This window comes from Molothrus aeneus, chromosome 5 (genome assembly GCF_037042795.1).
Source record: "Molothrus aeneus isolate 106 chromosome 5, BPBGC_Maene_1.0, whole genome shotgun sequence".
NCBI lineage: Eukaryota > Metazoa > Chordata > Aves > Passeriformes > Icteridae > Molothrus > Molothrus aeneus.
Window position 1 is genome coordinate 42,118,425 of NC_089650.1, and position 18,337 is coordinate 42,136,761.

General features: G+C 38.1%; 1 protein-coding gene across 1 annotated transcript in view; it reads right to left on the minus strand.

Moving 5' to 3' along the window:
- Positions 1–18,337, minus strand: part of CNTN1 (contactin 1) — a 211,048-nt gene that overhangs the window by 31,192 nt on the left and 161,519 nt on the right. The window contains exons 15-18 of the mRNA XM_066550414.1: positions 10,986–11,106; positions 7,685–7,843; positions 4,323–4,472; positions 873–943 (exon numbers count right to left, since the gene is read on the minus strand). Of these exons, the coding sequence (XP_066406511.1) occupies positions 873–943; positions 4,323–4,472; positions 7,685–7,843; positions 10,986–11,106 (501 nt within the window). The remainder of the gene's footprint in view (positions 1–872; positions 944–4,322; positions 4,473–7,684; positions 7,844–10,985; positions 11,107–18,337) is intronic.

The window sequence follows — 18,337 nt, forward strand, 5'->3', positions numbered from 1 at the left end:
CAATCCTAAGTACAAAAAGAAGGAAATATGCATATGGATGAAAAACTGCATATTCATAAGGAGAATTCCTATACAACATACATGCATTGGACTTATGACATCTTTACATTACTTCCCCCAAGAAAAAGCACTCTTCCTAGAGGCAATTCAGCTGCTACATATGAAACAACTATTCCCCAGAAGATACAAATGGCATAATGTGCCATATGTATCTCATAGCCTTACAACAGTGAACAGAGAGGTCAAAAAAAACCAAACTTGGTAATTTTCTCAAGCATAACACAACCATCCTTCTTTGCCAGAGGTAATGCTGCTCTATTTCTGTTTTTCCTGGATACTGATAGGCTCTGACAGGAATCCAACAATCTTTTTTTTTTATTTCTTCTCCCTAGCTTCCCCAAATACCCTGGAGTAGATTTCAGTTCTCTCTTTCATGCTGCTTTTGCTTATGCAACTTTGTTCATAAATCCTTATCCTGTCTTGTGCTGTGACTTGATTTCCTCTTACCTTGGTGTCTCCTTTCCCTTTCTTTAGCTATAATCCACAGAATAGATAAGTTTTCAAAACCATTGCTTCAATAGCAGAATGAAGTCTGCTTTTAGTGATGCATTATAGTCAGTATGTGTTTCAAACTCTGTTTTAGAATGTTTTAGATGATATTTTAGAAATGTCCAACACATCAACCCCTAAGGTACTCTCCTTCTCATTCCTTTTCATATACTCGTTCATGAGAAAAGTCTGAAAAACTACATATTATATACAAATCCTGTTCTCACAAGACCCAGAGACAAACCATTCACAGGTTTGAGTAGGAGCAAGATCAGATATAAGATAGTACAGATTTCATGCCATCTTGCATGCGCAATACTTACCATCCATGTTATTGTCAGCTCTCGATTGCTTCCACCCCCTCCTCCAACATCAGAAGGAGCCACATTAGGAGCTAGTGAAACAGAAGAGACAAGAACAATTACTAAAAAGTATGCAGCAGACAGCTGCAAGGCCAATGAGCACACGTGGCACACACAATTAAAATAATGATGGTGTGCAATCTGCCAAGACTAATGTACAGCTACTGCTTCAGGAAATGTGCCAGCTGTAACCATAGCTAGCAATCATTCTTCCTTCTCCCTGTATTATCTACAAATATTTAATTGAATATTCAGGAATGGAAAATTTCTTGTAAGTCTTAAGAGAAGTACACTGTGTATTGTTCTTGTGCTTTCTCAGATGTTGGTATGCCAAGGGCTCAAGCACCATGGACTAGCAACGTGTAATTACATCAACACATTGTGATCAGTTACACCTACTTCAATGGATTTACTTGCCATCTACTTGCCATAGGTTTATCTTGGAAGCACTGGCAGCCTAACTGTACTCTAGATTAGTAGCACATGTCTTCTAGATAGTCATATTCAGGATGGGTAGATGTACCTAAGCAAAACTGGCATAGCAATTTATAATTTACTAATTGCATCTTACACCGATATCCTGTGTAATGAAATACAATCTGTTAGTCTATCACTGGTGCACAGCTGGTAAAGCAGGCTACTTTCAATCATTCCTATATTGTCATTTCTCTCAGATTCTTTGCACTAAGTGCAATGATTCTGTTGCTATCCTCTGTGGTGTTTGTGTATTCATCTGCTGTCACTCAATATGGACACACAATGTACCACTGAAAACTGAGGACGTGATAGCTTATCTACAGGGCATTAATTATGCCTCAGATATGCATGTATGAGCTATCTGCCCTACCTAAATTAATGTGTTCTTTGTGTAAAAAATTCTAACGGGATTGGGCATTTTCTCTACTACTCAGTGAAAGCCCTAAGTCATGGTGCTGAAGCACTATGTAATAAAATGTTTGCTGAGGCCTTCTCTGAGGGTCAGCTGAAGAGGAACACAAAGCAGAGCAGAATTAATGTTTTCAGACAGGATAAAAGTATGTAAAAATAAATTTGAAATTGAAATCGGCATTCAGTGCATGGTTTGCATTATTTATTTCTGTCCTTTCTGAAAACAAATTAGTGGAGATCAAGACTAAACATACATATGACAATTTGAAAGAAAGCTGGAGTTTGTTACTTGACCTTGTAGTCACACTATCTATTATAAATATATAGCTTTAGAGCAATGTTAGACACAGAGGGTTGCTAGAATGCTTAAGTAGTCCAAGCAGATAGATAGAAAGGCTGCTGAAGAACAGAAAAAACCCTGACTGTTTAAAGTCTAACAAGTCATTCTTTTCAAAAATATCTTCCTCATTCTCCCAACCATTAAACCCAGGTTTCTCTCTCTGTTAAGACCAGGTAACTAACTTAGACAACTGTACTTATACAATTACTCTAATGTGCCCAGAAGCTAAAATACATAAAACCAGCCCTTGATCTATTGAATTTCAAGAAATCATGAAATGTTATTGATGAAGCAAGCTGCTTCATTAAAAATAAAAAGCATTGCACACAGTCTTAGCATGTTAGTAAGTTACTGAAATTAGTTATCTACCAGAAGAGAGACTTTAAAACTGAAAAAGATGCTGACAACTTTTAAATGTAACAGACATTATTTGTCACCCACATAGTACAACAAAGACACAGCCTTGTTTGTTGCTGTTTAACACAGAAAATGTTAATAATAACTACAATATGTAGACATGGATTTTTGTTTGTTATTTACCTTTTTCAGAATTACATTAAAATGTACATAGAGTTGTGCATACTGCTTCTGTAGTACCTTTGACATTGACAGTGCAACCCAAATCCTACTGTTGCTTATAACAAATGCCAGCTCCTGGCAGAAAACACACTTGGGTGCAGAAGTTAATCTGTAAACTGTAAATTATTTATACCCTACTTTGTCATGACAATAAGTGGTGACTGATGCCTAAAAAGACTATACTACCATTTTGCATGGTGTGTCAAAAACTGTCACACAGTCTGCCAGGGCATGGTGCTGTGCCCTGGGAATCAGACAACAGACTAAATAGGCCACTTCTTGCAAAAGAGGTACATCCTGCTACAAAACTGGAAAGTATGCCATTTTTGGGGAGGCTACAAAAAATGCCATGAACGTAGCACACTGCAAACTGCAGGACACCACCCCTATTCCCCATTCCCCACTACCCCTGGTCCATTATATCTCTCCTTATCTGTGTCTTTTCTAACATTTTTAAATGTCTATTGTGCACTAGACTTCTCCTGTAGATTCTTGGGTCTTCAAATGCAGCTCTTGAGTCATAAAACATGAGCTAGTAGTCAATTTTCTAGGCAGTGATTATCTTTTACTTTAGTATTGAAGTTCCATGGCTTTTCCTTCCTTATCCAATATAATTTAACCAATTTATTTTCTTTTTCCCCAAGCAACAACATTTTAATGGACCAAGTTTGTCTTTAATGAATGTACAATGCAAATATATTTTATTTTGAAAATACTATCTAATCAAAGTTATGACGTAGCAGGTGCAATTGTAAAAGTTGTTTTCCACACTGGTTTTTCACTTTTAGTTTCGAAACTCAAGCTATGGGAAACAATTGTAAGGAAATCTGGACTGCCAGTGGGTGCTACTCTGTGGAATACAGGTTTGTTGGACACAGTCTTTGTGCAGTGATACATTAGCCCCTAGGACACTGCTGTTATCTCCTCTGTACAGACAAACCAGAATGTAATATCTGGAATAGTAACATATAAGTTCTCATTTTAAAGAATTCATTATAAAAAGGATGTGCCTGAGCCTGAAGAATATCCTTAAATATGCTCTGAGCTATTATCACTGAGCAACCAGACTGGTAAGAGAGTACGTTGTGTTGGATAATGTCACATACATGACGTGACGTAAGAAGACACCAGACCAAACCTGCAACCACAGAAAACTGCCATTATCCAGTAGAACACATATCCTTTAGTTAGAATACAAACCAAATGGCAAATGGACACTTTCCTTGTTAAATACATGCATGTTTTTTCCTAAGTCCTGAACCACACTCCCAAACATGTGCACGCACTCATACACACACAGCCTGGCTGACAGATACAGTGGGGGATCTCTGAAAGATGCAGTATGATTCTGTTTCTCTAATGAAGACAAATTTGCCATATCTTGATGTTTCTGTTCTGTCTGCTTTGATGCAGTCACATCTTCATAGTTTAGTACTTGCTTAGTACAATCTGTAGTAGTGGGTGGCTGAAAATATATTCTCTGCACACTGGATCTTACAAACTGCTTTTTTTAGAGTAAAACCTAGAATTACAAAATCGGTGAATAAAAGTCTAAAAATTAAGAAACACATTTAAAAAAACCCTGACATTTTCTGTTTACGTACGAGCGCCTTCAGTTCTAATCCTCGGCGATGGCATGCTGGGCTCTCCTGTCCCCAGAGTGTTTGTGGCTATTATCCGGAATTCATATTCCATCCATGGAATTAAATCAATCACTGTAGCAGATTCCATATTTCCTTCAATATCTGATGGGTCTAAAAAAGAGATTAAATGCTTTAGAAAACACTTGTGTCAGCAACAGTGTGGTTGATTGTAACAAAACTTGCACTATTCTGCAACCACACAGAGAACGCTAAAGCAAACTTGACATTGTAGATGAGGAATATCACATTTTACAAAGAGTACCCACAGCAGTGACTGGGAATCTGGAAACTATGACACTATCTTGGATAAACCCTTATTGACACGTAAGTTTTAACTGGGTGTGAACTAGTACATGTAGTTACGAGACTTCCTTACTAATTACATACTGTAGCTGTAGAATTTCATTTTACCTACAGACAAATGCAATAAGAAATTTGTAATGCAGAAACAGTAAAATAAAAATTCATTACATGGACAGACAAGGGCTTGACATGTAGGGTTCAATCAATTGATGAAGAGAGGCATATAAAATGTAGTCCTATTTTGGTGCACCTAATTAGTGAACCTGTTATAACTTGCTATCTGGTTCTGATCAAGAAATGTAAATGTTCCCGCAATTCCTGTGAAAAGACTTGTAATTGTCTTAAGGATAAGCTTCTTTATCATAAATAAAATGAGTAACTCATGACTGTCTGCAATTCACAGACAATACAGGTTGTTTCTATAGCTGTCTGCAGCTATGGAAAGACAGAGGATTTTCATTTATATACAAACAAGAGTTGTTTGCCAAATTAGAGTCTTGTGTTCAGAGGAGGATGAGAACTGAGATATTCTGCACTGGAAAGGCAGCTGATTTGGAATTAAAATATAAATGCAATGCCTGCAAAAAACGCAGGCAATAACACTGTAAGCACTAGATGGTGACACCACTTCCCTCTTCCTAATGATCATTACATTTCATTCCAAAGTGAGGTCTTGAAGGAGAAAGGAACACACTTTCCATTTTCTTTCTACCTGACCACCATCCTCCCTCATCCTTACTCAAATTATTTTTCTGCCTAGTCAGTAAAGCTATTGCATACCTCTCATGTCATCCAAGTAGTGATACAAATTTAACATAATTTCAATGTCCTTCCTGGGATATCTGATCTCTTAATTTAATTTTACTGTCCCTCAGATTCCCAGAACCATTATGAACACTTGGCACAATGAGAATCTGTATCCCCTTAACTGGAAAGAGCAACATAATTGTAAACAACTTATTACATAATCCATTCATACATATTTCCATGCTATGAAGTAGAATACACTTCTTTCACAAAATACACTCAGTACTATGAAACCTGAGATGAATGATTTGGCTGGGAGAATAATGTTAGTAGTAATAATAACAGTATTTTCAAAAGGCAATGCCAAAGTATATTTTCTTGTTTCACACATTGAAAATTAGCAGCATAACTGATAGCCTAAACATTTGGTGACAGATCAATTTGGACTGTTCATCATGCTTCATTAATCTGAAAGTTAACACTGAATCAAAATGGGAGCAGCTCAGCAATTAGGTAAAAGCTTGTAGTGATGCCAGTGATGGGTACTATGATGATTTTACCTATTTTGAGGGAATCATCTATTTAACAAAATTCCTAAGTGTGGTTCAAATGAAAAAGTAATGACTTTGAAACACCAGAATAGTTACTGTCAACTTTTCAGAACTTAATAATGTGTATCATTTGTGTTAGTGTCTTTAAAAAGGAATTCAACAATCTGGATTCCTCTGTCCCACCCACCCAGCATTGTTTAGGGTAAGATTCAAAGTCTGACTGCATGTCTCAAAGACTATCTCAGTAATTCTGAGAAGCAGAGAACTTCAGAGGTGTGGAGAATTTCATCCCATCATGCCTATAAAATTGCAAGTAGGGAATCTTCCCGAGAAGTGAGAAGAGTGGTTTCAAGTCTGCTCTGAGTCAGACAGAATGAAGATCTGAAACCAACATTTATGTTAACTCTTATACCTCCATTTCCAATAATGCACAGCTCAAACAAAACAGTACCAGTTGCCACCTGAAATTCTTCACATTTCCTTATTTTCTTTAATTGAAAAGTACAGAATGAATAAGAAATGAAATTAACTTATCCTGAGAAAAGCAGAGCTAAGTCTAAAAGGATCCTCCCTCCTGCATGTATTTTTACTGAACCAAATAATCGTTATTTGAACAGCTCTAATTTCTACATTTTTTTTTAATGTTCAAAGAAATCTATTCTAAAGAAGCCATTAAACAAGATATAAGAGATAAGAAGGGGCTGGGGAACCTTCTGGGTTCATTTTCCAAGCTCTTTGACATAAAAAGTATCAGTGCTGGCTGATGGAGGCAATCATATCCAAGTGAACTTCATATACTACATAGTCTGAAAGAAAAATATGATCTGAGGCAGAAGGCCTACTATATCTAACTTTTTACTCTAAAAAATGTAATGGATTTTCAGTTCAATATGTCAGCCTGTTTCTTACACATCTGTAGTTTCAAGTGAAAACTTAAATGGAAGACAATCACTGAAACTATTATTATTCTTAGTATTTAGAAATGCTGAGTATGTGATATCTAAATTCCACAGGAAAGCATTTAAGTTGCAATTTATAAGGATGGGATAATGAAACATATTGATAGGAAAATTCTGTATAGCTTGTGACAATGCTATCCTTCATAAAGCATTCAGAGATATTAGTAGCTTAAAAAAATATTAAAATGTATGCCTTCATGTTAAATCCTGCAAAAAATATTACATTAGCATGTCCTGTCCTCAGGTAGGTTCCTCTTTAACTGCAATTTTGTGGCACAATGATGACATCCAGTGGTTAGAAGGATAATCTTAGCTATATTTTCTCTAGGGGTGCCAGTTTTAATGCAATTGGAACTTAGTCTGCTCCCAGGAAAAAGCAGACAATTTTAACAGCTTTCTCCATAAAAAATACAAAAACGATGACATCCACTTTTAATCCCAATTAACCTATAAATAAATTTTTATTATTCCAGCAGTTGACATTGAATGTTTCAAGCAACAAGTAAAGAGCCAAAAAAACATGTAGAAACTCTGGCTGGATCTTTTCTGTATTTCTTCATATTCAGTTCAGGCCTTCAAAATGCTGGGAACAGAATTTCCCAGCAAATGCTGTTGACAAGACACTGACAGGACAGTAAACCTGCAGCAGACAACAAGAGCATCCCTGGTTTCTTTCTACTGTGATGACTTTCTGATTAGTCAAACTTTCTAACAATCATATTTTAAAACTTACTATCTTTATTTCTTCTGGCATTACTCTTACCTGTTTTGGCATCTTTCCACTCTTCAGATAGAAAGGTTTTTGACTGGATAGTGTATTTAGAAATAGGACTATGATTGTCTGTTCCACGACTCCAGGTAAGTGCTACAGCAGTGTCTCTGATTTCTTCTATTCTTATACCTCCAGGGGGGCCTGGAGGACCTGGAAAAAGAAAAAAAAACCCAAAAAACAGTACAATTAACAAATTAAATGTGCTGAAAGTATTAAAGTTCATCAACTTTTAATACTCTAGGGAATGATTCAGAGGACAGCTCCTCTTGCATTTTATTACTACCAAATAAAACTCCCATGATTCTTGCCTCATCAATATTGAGATAATTTTAAGTGAAAAGATGATACTTTGAAAGTGTTGCTGCTCTTTTTACTAAATAAAACTGAACTCAGGAAAAAACTCAAAAAAATTTCCTTCTCAAATTCCACCTAATGCTGACCTTATTGGGGCCCACCTTTAACCTACACTTCTGCTTGTGCCATATAGGTCCTGGCTCTAAGTTATGTGGAAAACCCTGTGACTTATTTTGGAGAAAAACCATACTGCAGAAGAGATTTCTATAGATCTCTTCCCATTTTTCTTGGTCTTCATATTACCCCAGTGTGGTAAACCCCTCATCAGGTTCCAAGCTCCTACAAAATTCTGGTTTTGCGATTGTGCTTCTGTTTTCTAAGATACACAGTTATCTGATGCATATTAACTGTTGTGTAAAAACACATACAATGCATTAGGACTACTGAAATGTATTTTCTGCTTCAACATTCAGAGATAATGCCAACATGATTCAGATAATTATCCAACAACCTGATTGGACAAGTCCCAGAGAATATTAAAAACCCCAAGAGTACCATAATATACTGTGCACTATTTACAGAGAAACCACAGAGAATCAAAACAAAACAAAAAAGAATGGAAGGAGATTTCTGCATCAGATCTAAACACACAGTGTGCCAAATGTATTTTCAGCTCCTCTTGAGCTCTATTTTCTCCATACCGCTGAGCCAAAGGACTCAAATGAAACTAACTGAAACAAAAGCATGTACTAGCATATGTTGCTGTTCCTTGGTTTCAATGAATATATCCTTCAAGCAAGCAATTTCATTCCTTGGATCTCCCTTTCAAGGTAAGGACTAAATACCTCACTGCACGTGGAAATAGCTTCTTACTCTTCACAAGGGATGCAGGAAGTAGAACTTGTTGTTAAGAGCTGATTTTTAAGATGAGGGTTGTTGGTTAACTCTGCACCATGATAACATGCATATTTCCTATCCCAGCTCTAAGGACACACACAGGGAAGGTTTGATGAGAGACCCTGCAAGAGTGTTCACTTCAGAAGCCCTCAGGCTGGAAGCTATGGAAAGGTTCATCAGTCCCAACAACTTACCTTCCTTCTTCAAAAGATACCTCTTACAGCTTCTCCCCTCCCCATCAGCTTCTGAAAATGGCATGTCTCAGGAAACACCAAGGGCCATAGGAAAAGGAAAAGGCTTCATAGGATAGCTGATACTGGACCCACAACTAACCCCAAGGTTGGTAGTTGCTTTAGCAATGGGGCACAGTTCCACTGGGTCCAAATATAGTGGGCAGAGCCATGTGCTGATAAGACGGTACCAGGGACAGTAAACTGGGTGCATCCAAGTGACAAACTGCTGCATATATCCAAACAGTCCATCCAAGAGGCAGCTACCCACAGCACAGGCCTGAAGCACACCCAAGAGGCATTCCACATTCCAGAGCTGGAAGCAGGCACATCTGTAACACTGCCCCAGTGAGGCCAACACAGGGCCACTGAGGTCCATAGGTGCACAGAGGGGCTGCAGAGTCTTCAGTGGACTAACATCACTAGCAATTTAAACAAGATCACATAGACCAATCCATGTGAACTGTTAAATTCTTTTGGGAACAGACAAAACATCATGTGCCTGCAGTGACAGTGGCTATCCTTTACTGCCCCACTGATGAGGTGCTCTGGAGCATAGCTCTTTTCATTCTCTGCTGTTGCCTCTTCCTTACCAATGCAGTGAAACTACAATCCCACATTTGTCATATTTTGTAAGGTATTTACTCTTGGCCTGGTAAGATGCTGAGTCTTACACTCACAAAAATGGCAGCTGTAAGCAGAACTGTGTTCATTGCACTAAAATCTGAATTTTGAGAACAAAATGAACGCTAATTTCTTCTACAAAATAGTCTCTGAGAAACTCTAATTACTGGGTTGGAAGGGGAATGAGAAGCTTGATAAAGCACCTTGCCTTTTAATTTTTAAAAGGAATTGCTTACATAATACTAAGGCATATGAACAGATCCTACTCTTTACTTTGCAGATCTATTCTGTAGTTTCATCACTTACCATATTTGCTTTGACATTTTATCCAAAACTGATGACATTTCATGGACTGTTAATACCCAGCAAAAAATTAAATGCAGAAATATTCAAATGCACAACAACCTGAGATAACAGAAGCTCAGAACCACTACACTAGCTATACTTCAGCTGCTACACAGCTCTGTGGTGTGACTCGAATGTGGGGCAAAACACAGCAGCAAGGCAACTCAATGTACAAGTTACATCAGTTCTGAATTATCAGCAAAACAGAGCATTAGCACTTCAGAATGTGTTATGCCCACAGGCATAAAAAAAGCAAAATGCCCAAAGGACATTAACTCATGCTATTAAAACTTCACATTGTAACAGATCTTGTAGGATGCATACTGTATGAGCAAGAATAGCATTTGGAGACTGAAGTAACACTTAACAGATATGAATCAGAGAAAAACTGAGATAAACTTAACCTCAGATATCTTGGTTTCTGTAATTTGAAAACTCAGAATCCTTTTAATGTAGGCCTAGTATTATATACAATAATTTAATCCATACAGCTCTATGAAAAATGAGAAGTGACTGTGAAATGTATCCAGGAGATACATTGAAATGATCCTTGAAATCTATTTTTAATAATGATTTAATAATGAAAACCAAATTATTTTCAAATATTGAATTGCTTTCAATAAAAAACCAGAATTGCTTTCACATAAGGAAAACACCCATAATCAAAAAATCCTTATTTCTTTCCAGGAAAACACTTGCTTAGTTAGACCTCTAAATATCTGCAACCAAATCAGTACCCTGAGTAGACTTTTATGATTTTGCTCATTTATGGACTTCTCATTTTAATTTCTACCATCTGTTGATGAGACATCACATACCCTAAACAATCAGAAACACTCTTGTCTTGGTGTCTTGTCTAGGTGAAAAGCAGCCACATTTCTGTATTACCTGGAGAAGCTTACCTCTTACCACAAGGTCAGCTGAAGCTGAGGAATTGTCCACAATTGTCTGAGCAGTGCACATGTACCTCCCTGCATGCCGCAGCTGGACGTTTTTAATCAGCAGCTCACCATTGGATTTAATCTGTCACAAAAACAACACTTAGTGAAACTGGTAAACATCCCTAGGCAGCTATGTGATACCTGTCTACACATCCTTCCCAACTCACAGGGGTTGCTATTTCTAAAAAGTGCGTGCTTACTTAGAGGATGGATCACCCTCAAACATACATCTGATTTACAGGACAGCTGTTGAAAGTGTCCCGTGTTTCCTGAGGAGCCGCAACTCTTTACTGGACATGAAAAAACTAGACACTTCAGTAAATGATTATTAACAAATCAACATTTCCCTCTTACTTTTTGAAGCCCATATCTGAAAACTAAACTTAGTCAAGAATTTGTTCATAAACCACAGTTATATGATTTTTCTGCACCATTACTTGCTTTTTTTTAAACACATTGGCAGGACAGAATGTCATGGAGTCCTACTAACAGAGCAGGATGCTGTTTGGCTCTTTTTTTTTAATCCTATAGCAGTACCTGAGCTTTTAGCTCAGAGAGGCTGTAAGCATAGCCTAAACAAAGATGCACCAAGAGCTGCCCTGTACTCCTCTGCCCTCCCTTGCTGCTGAGGCCCCTGTCAGGCTGGAGATGCTCTTCCCTGGCTCAGCTCTCACTGCTCCTTGAAAAACAGCAGGACTCCAGGTAAGCAATTTACCTTTTAACAAGGCTCATACACTCATCATCCCAGGCCCTAATCCTTCCTTAACACTCTTCACCAATGCCAGACTATTGGGAAATACTCAGCCACGTTTTCAGATGGCTATGTGGGCCACTGGCTACCTTTGGCTGTGCAGAGAGGCAAACAGAATACAGTATTTTTATCCTGTGACACTTCTGAGTAATCAGATGTGCACCTGTAAAACAACAAGTGGAACGGAGACCACTATGTGCACCACAGCTATTTCTTAATGAAAAACACATTTCATGTGAAGACTTTGACTTAAGTGTTAAAAAATAACTCACTTGAAATATTTTGCTTATCCATCCTGCCTTTTATTCCAGAAAAAGATTACTAGGCTAAATCAATGGGTTATACATGTGCTAGTCTTAAAGCGATTTCTCTAAAAACCCAAATGTTCTCACCAAAATACATCTAAACTTTCATGGGAGTAAAAGTTCTACCAAAAAAATTAATACATGGATTTATACCACACTATATCAACAGGAGCAACATTCAGATTTCCTAATTCACTGAAAATTGTTCAAAAATATAACTGAAACACCCTCCCCGCAATAAAAACCCCAAACATTGAGATAACTCACTGCAATCCATAGATCTTTACATGCAGGAATAAAAGCAATTCAGATGCAAAATGGTATATATGAAAAAGAAACTGCAAAAATATTTAGGTGTAAGAACTAGTGCTTTCATCATCACAGATGCTGGGTAACAAAAAAAACCTTTGAGACAATCTTGAATAGTATGGGCTGTGTGTCTGCTTTTAGACATTCAGAAGAAATAGAATAAATCTAATACCATTATGTTTCCTGATTGAAAAGGATGGGGAGAGAAAGCAAGATTAAATCTTTTCCAAATGCTCTGAAACTAGAATGAGAGCTTATAGTCTATATTTAGGGGAGATTAAAATACCCAGATAACACCACCCTTTTCCTTTCCAGACTCCAGTGAGGATTTTGGTTGCCAGCTTCAATTTCTGCTGGTGTAAAATTTCAGCACATACTGAAATCTGTTAGCATCAATTTTTTTAGGTCCAACATAAGAATTCACATATTTAAGAAATTACTGTGGTAAATAAATAATTGGATAAAAGAAGAATCAAGGACACATGAAAGAAAGTGTTTGACTCTGGCTAGCAATACTTCAGCTGATTGCCTTACAGGGTCAGCAAGAAAGGCAGGTTACACTGTGCTTTCTCTCTTTTTGAGTTACACAAGCGCTGCTATCAAGGATCCTGCTGGATCAGTAAACAATCCAGAATTCCTGATATATTCCAGATAATTTCTCTCTTAGTTATTATTATATTATTTCCATGAGGAAATAAATATATTCACACTGTTCACTCAAGGCTAATATGGCTTTTAATATGATTTTTCAAAATGCATGCATCTACAGAGATGAGGAGAGTTAGGGACAGTGCCATTTCTGTGCTCATGCCTCCCAAGTCATTTCTGTGCTCATGCCTCCCCAGTTTATTCATGAGAACTCCAGTAAGACTGCTGTGGCAGACAGCACCCTTTGAAAATCTGCTGGGATTAGTGCATAAGTGAACACTGTCTGGCTGAACACCTGACTAATCACATGTGAGCCCTACAGTGGGCTGAGCAATTCTGGCAACAGCTTCCAGGGAGAAAAATCAGTCAGTGTCAGTAGCTCTATGGGAAAAAAGATGGCAGCTACCTGATCCTCTGTCCTCCAAAAAAGAAGCTGTAAAAAATCAAACTCTTTGATTTTTCAGTTCCTGTTTTTAATTTGGTTGTTGGTTTTTTGGGGTGTGTTGTTTTTTGGGGGTTTTTTTGGTTTGTTTTTTTTTTTTTTTTTTAATTCTGCTCTTATTGGTTTTAATAAAAAAGACAAACAGTTCCCTATTTGACTGCTGTGTATTGGTTCACTAACACTAAATGTCATCCTAGAAAGCACCACAGTGCCTGTGATTCTCTGACAATTACTTGCATTTTTATCTGCAAATAAACATATGCAAATGCTGGGCAAAGCAATAAGGTTTAGAAACAGATAATGAGAATTCTTATAATCATATTATTACTTCAATAGCAAATGATTGCAAATTCTTACTGGGGCTAGTACTTATTTCTATGTTTGCACTTTAATTAAATTAATTTACTGTATTTAATAATGATGTACCCATATACTTGCCCAAACAATAATTTCCCTTATGGAAACTTGGTCTTAAAACCTAAATGATGAAAATCAGATTGAAAAATGTAACATAATTTAAAAAATAATCAAAAAATCATAGATATGGTGTTGTATCTTGTTGCTTCAGAAGCTCTCCTGGAGCAAGCCTTCATGAAGTTGGTAATGAAGCTTTCCATACCTCAGAAGAAGCCGAAGTTCTTGGTGGTAAGAGAAGAGCTTACCAAGCAAATTAAGAGCACAGGCATCAGCAAATTCTGTCCACAAATTAGATATGAATGTACTGTACGTTTTCATCCCAAAACCTCAGCTTGGCTATGCTTAAAAATGCCTTCCTTAACTCAGAGAAGACTGAATCACAGACTGGAAACAGTGATAGCAATACTTAGGGATATTCCAAGGGTATCTGCGGTTCACCACTCGGTATTTACCAAGTTTCAAGCAAATATTTGCATCATATAAGCCCTATATTTATGATTTAATAGTGATGTCAAAATAGCATTTTATGACCTATTTCTGAGAGTCACTGGTTTTTTTGACGATCACCTTTGCCAGGGCACTAAATTGCCAAAAGCCATCAGAATGTGCCCCTGTACAATTAAATATCATTTACAGGAATCTAGTGTTTTGACTGAAAACAATGTCTATCCATTTTGTTGGGCCCTCAGAGACAATAAAGGAACTTCAGTTAATATAAGACTTACAAGCCCAAGTAATAGGAAAGTTAACTTGGCAGAAATAGAAGAACCTGGTAAGCGGAGTGTTTTTTTAAATTCAGGTTCTAAAATTAGACATCTGAGCTTCAGCATTGTTTAATACACAGTAGATGTAAAATGGTAAGAGAATCAATGAGAAGTAATCCAAAAGAGACAGGATTCTTGGTGATGAGATCAGTTTGTCCAAAGCTAGAAATAATGTTAAATACCTTTTTCTACTACCTGTACCTAGAATTATTTTCTCTAAATGAGCTCACGTGAATTGGTATGATCCTGCCAGTACAGAATTAGTTGAGTGGTTGCTAAAACCAGAACAGATAATCCGACTCCTGTTGAGATAATTAAATGTAAATGTGATTATAGATATTTTCTTGCTATTGACATCAGAGACATAGGGAAAACACCCCCAGTGCAACACTATTGTCTTAATCCTATTCACCTGAGACCTTGTTTCATTGTATAAACCATAGTTACAGATAAATAAAAAACTCATCAGGATAATGATGACAGTCATTCCCACTAAAAAATCTTTTCCTTCAGTGAGCTGTATTTATACGTAAAGGATATACAATGTTAATTCTACACTTGAAATGTGGACCAGGAAATATTTCCAACAAATGTATTATTATTCTTCTCCATTCAGCATACCACTGAAAATTTCTGAGGACATTGCTTTTTACCAGCATCCCTTTGGTAATAGGCCTTGTTATTTCACTTACAACCGCAGAAAACGCCTAGCTATTTGCTCACTTATGCTCATGGCTCACAGCTTTACGGCTGATGACAAAAATTCACAATACACTGCAAACTACATTTCTCCGAGTAGTGTTCACACCTGGCTTTCTTAGCTTCTGCTATCTAACTACACATGGCACATGAATTTTGGTAGCCTGGTAAGTCTCACAAGCACATAAATGTTACAGTCAACTGCTTTTGCAGAGTATTTTTTAATTCTAGCAGAGAAGTTGGCAGATCTAAAATAATTACAATTCTTTGTGCTGTCAGTAGAATAAGTTTCCTCAGAGGCTTCTGCCAGAGCAAACTGCTTGTTGGCTTCACCCTCAGCATTATATCTTCTGCTTCCTTCCCCTCCTTGCTCCTAACCACTGACTCCATCCATCACATTCCATGCTCACTAGGTTATTATTAGGGCATTGCCTCTAAATATTCCTCCAAACCTACTCAAAATTGGGTAGCTTTGGGAGTAATACTTAGAGTCACTTTCAGCTCACTCATGTCTAAAGCACCTCCCTAATACATGAAGGCACTGAAAACAGTGTATTGAGACAGTACCTTGAGAGAGTCCTGGAACTCTCTTCCATAAAAAAACCAGTAAGCAGTTGATTTGGTTGGTCATGCTTCATCAACAATCACCTGACACTTTAATATGTTCAAAAACTGTACTAAATGAGCTCACTACAACTCTGGCTTTGTTCTAGCCCATAAATAACCTCTTCTTCCTAATCAGTGTGTAACTGTTCTTTCCTATTTTGGTGACATCTTCATTGGGTGAGGGAAAGGCTGTGGATGTTTTTTGATGGACTTTAGGAAAGCCTTCGACAACATTTGCCACAGCATTATCCTGGAGAAACTGGTTTCCTATGGCTTGGGTGGGTGGACTGTTGCAAGGAAAAAAAAACTGTCTGGATGGCCAGACCCAGAGAGTTACATCCACCTGGCGCCTGGGCATCAGTGGGGTACTCCAGGGCTCAGTTCTGAGGCCTGTCCTGTTTTATATCTTTACTGACAATCTGAATGAGGGGATCAAGCGCATGCTCAGTGAGTTTGCAGATGACACCAAGTTAGGCAAGAGTGTTGATCTGGTGGAGGGTAGCAAGGCTCTGCAGAGGGATCTGGACAGTCTGGATCAATGAGCCAAGGCCAATTGTATGAGGTCAAGGCCAGGTGCAGGTCCTACACTTGGGTCACAACAACCCCAGGCAGTGCTACAGGATGTGGGAAGAGCGGCAGGAAAATGGCCTGGTGGAAAAGGACCTGGAGTTGCTGGGTGGCAGCAGATGAACATGAGCCAGTGAGTGCTCAGGTGGCCAAGAAGGTTAATGGCATCCTGGCTTGTATCTGAAAAAGTGTGGCCAGCAGGACTAGGGTAATGATAGTCAGTGTGTCGCTCTGTACTTGGCACTGGTGAGGAGGCACTTCAAGTACTGTGGTCAGTTTTGGGTCCCTCACAGCAAGAAAGACATCGAGGTGCTGGAGAGGTCCAGAGAAGGGCAATGAGGCTGGTGAAGGGGCTGGAGCACAGGTGTGATGAGGAGCAGCTGAAGGAACTGGGGGTGTTCAGCCTGGAGCACAGGCTGAGGTGGGACCTTATCACTCTTTACAATTACCTGAAGTAGGGAGGTGGGGTTGGTCTCTTCTCCCAAATAACAAGGGAAAAGTTTCTCCATGGAAAAGGTTGTCAGGCTTTGGAACAGGTTACCCTGGAAAGTGGTTGAATTACCAACCCTGGAGGCATTTCGACGTGTAGGTGTGGCATTTAGAGACATAGTTCAGAGGTGGACTTCACAGTGCTAGGTTAACTGTTAGAATTGGTTTTCTTAAAGGTCTTTTCCATCCTAAACTGTTCTATGATTCTATAATTCTATCTCTTTTACTCTAATTCTTCAGTTCTTTTGAACTTTCTATTAATTTCCTGGTCTACATCTGGAGCCAGGCTAAACGCTCTGGAAGGAGGATTACCAAGGAAAGCAGTGAAGAAAACTGGAAATTAAAATCCTTGTATCTTTTCTGCTGCAGGTAACAGTGGAATCATAGAATCATAGAATAGTTTGGGTTGGAATACACATTTATGCAATAAAACTAAGTGTCTCCATAGCAACCTATTGAAGCAGGAGCATGCAGTAGAATAACTTTGTCTATCCATGTCAGCCAACAAACTGCAATTTAAAATAATGTACAAAAAACAGGCAGTGGTAAATCTCTACTCTTCTAATATGACTTTTATAGTTCAACTTGTTCTTTGTTGTTTATAAAACCATCAGCTTTGGAGAAGAAACAAGCAAAATGTTTTGGTAAACACCATCTCCAATCCAGAATTCATCTCACCACTTTCAGAAATCTGCAGTGGGAATTTTGGTATCTGGACTAATCACCTTAAAGAATTAAATAAAGAAACAGGCTTTTCCATTTGTGTTGCACTTAAATAAGTGTGAAAAGTACCTGTCTGGCTGTGTATGTCCAGAATATTATGAGTGTCATCCTAGAACACTGTAAAGCTTTCTGTACTTCAAAGAGAGATAAAGTAAGCGGAATAATATTTGCATAAGGAAAAAGCAAACTTTTCAGTATTCAGAGAAGTCCACACTACTGCAGGTTAAGCCCAAGATAGCTGCAGGGATACAGAGGTGGTTATGCACAGACAGCTTGGATTCAGAAGCTACTTCAAAGTTGAATAGAGCCTGAGCTGTGGGTCCCGCAAGTTCTATGCTGAATGTATTTGTCTGCCTTTGTGCCATGTCTCTGCACCTATGAACACTGGAGAGAACACAGCAAACTCAGAATTCACACTTCAGAGTCAGCTGAATTCAGCAGGTTTTGCTTCCTGCTCTGTAGCACTCATGACACTGAGGTGTGTCAGCCTCAGCTTGAGAAATGCCCCTTTATATGAGAAAATGTGAGGAGGTGGCAAGTCAGTTGTATCTATGACCAAATTCATCACCTGGCTTTACTGGATCTTTCTATCA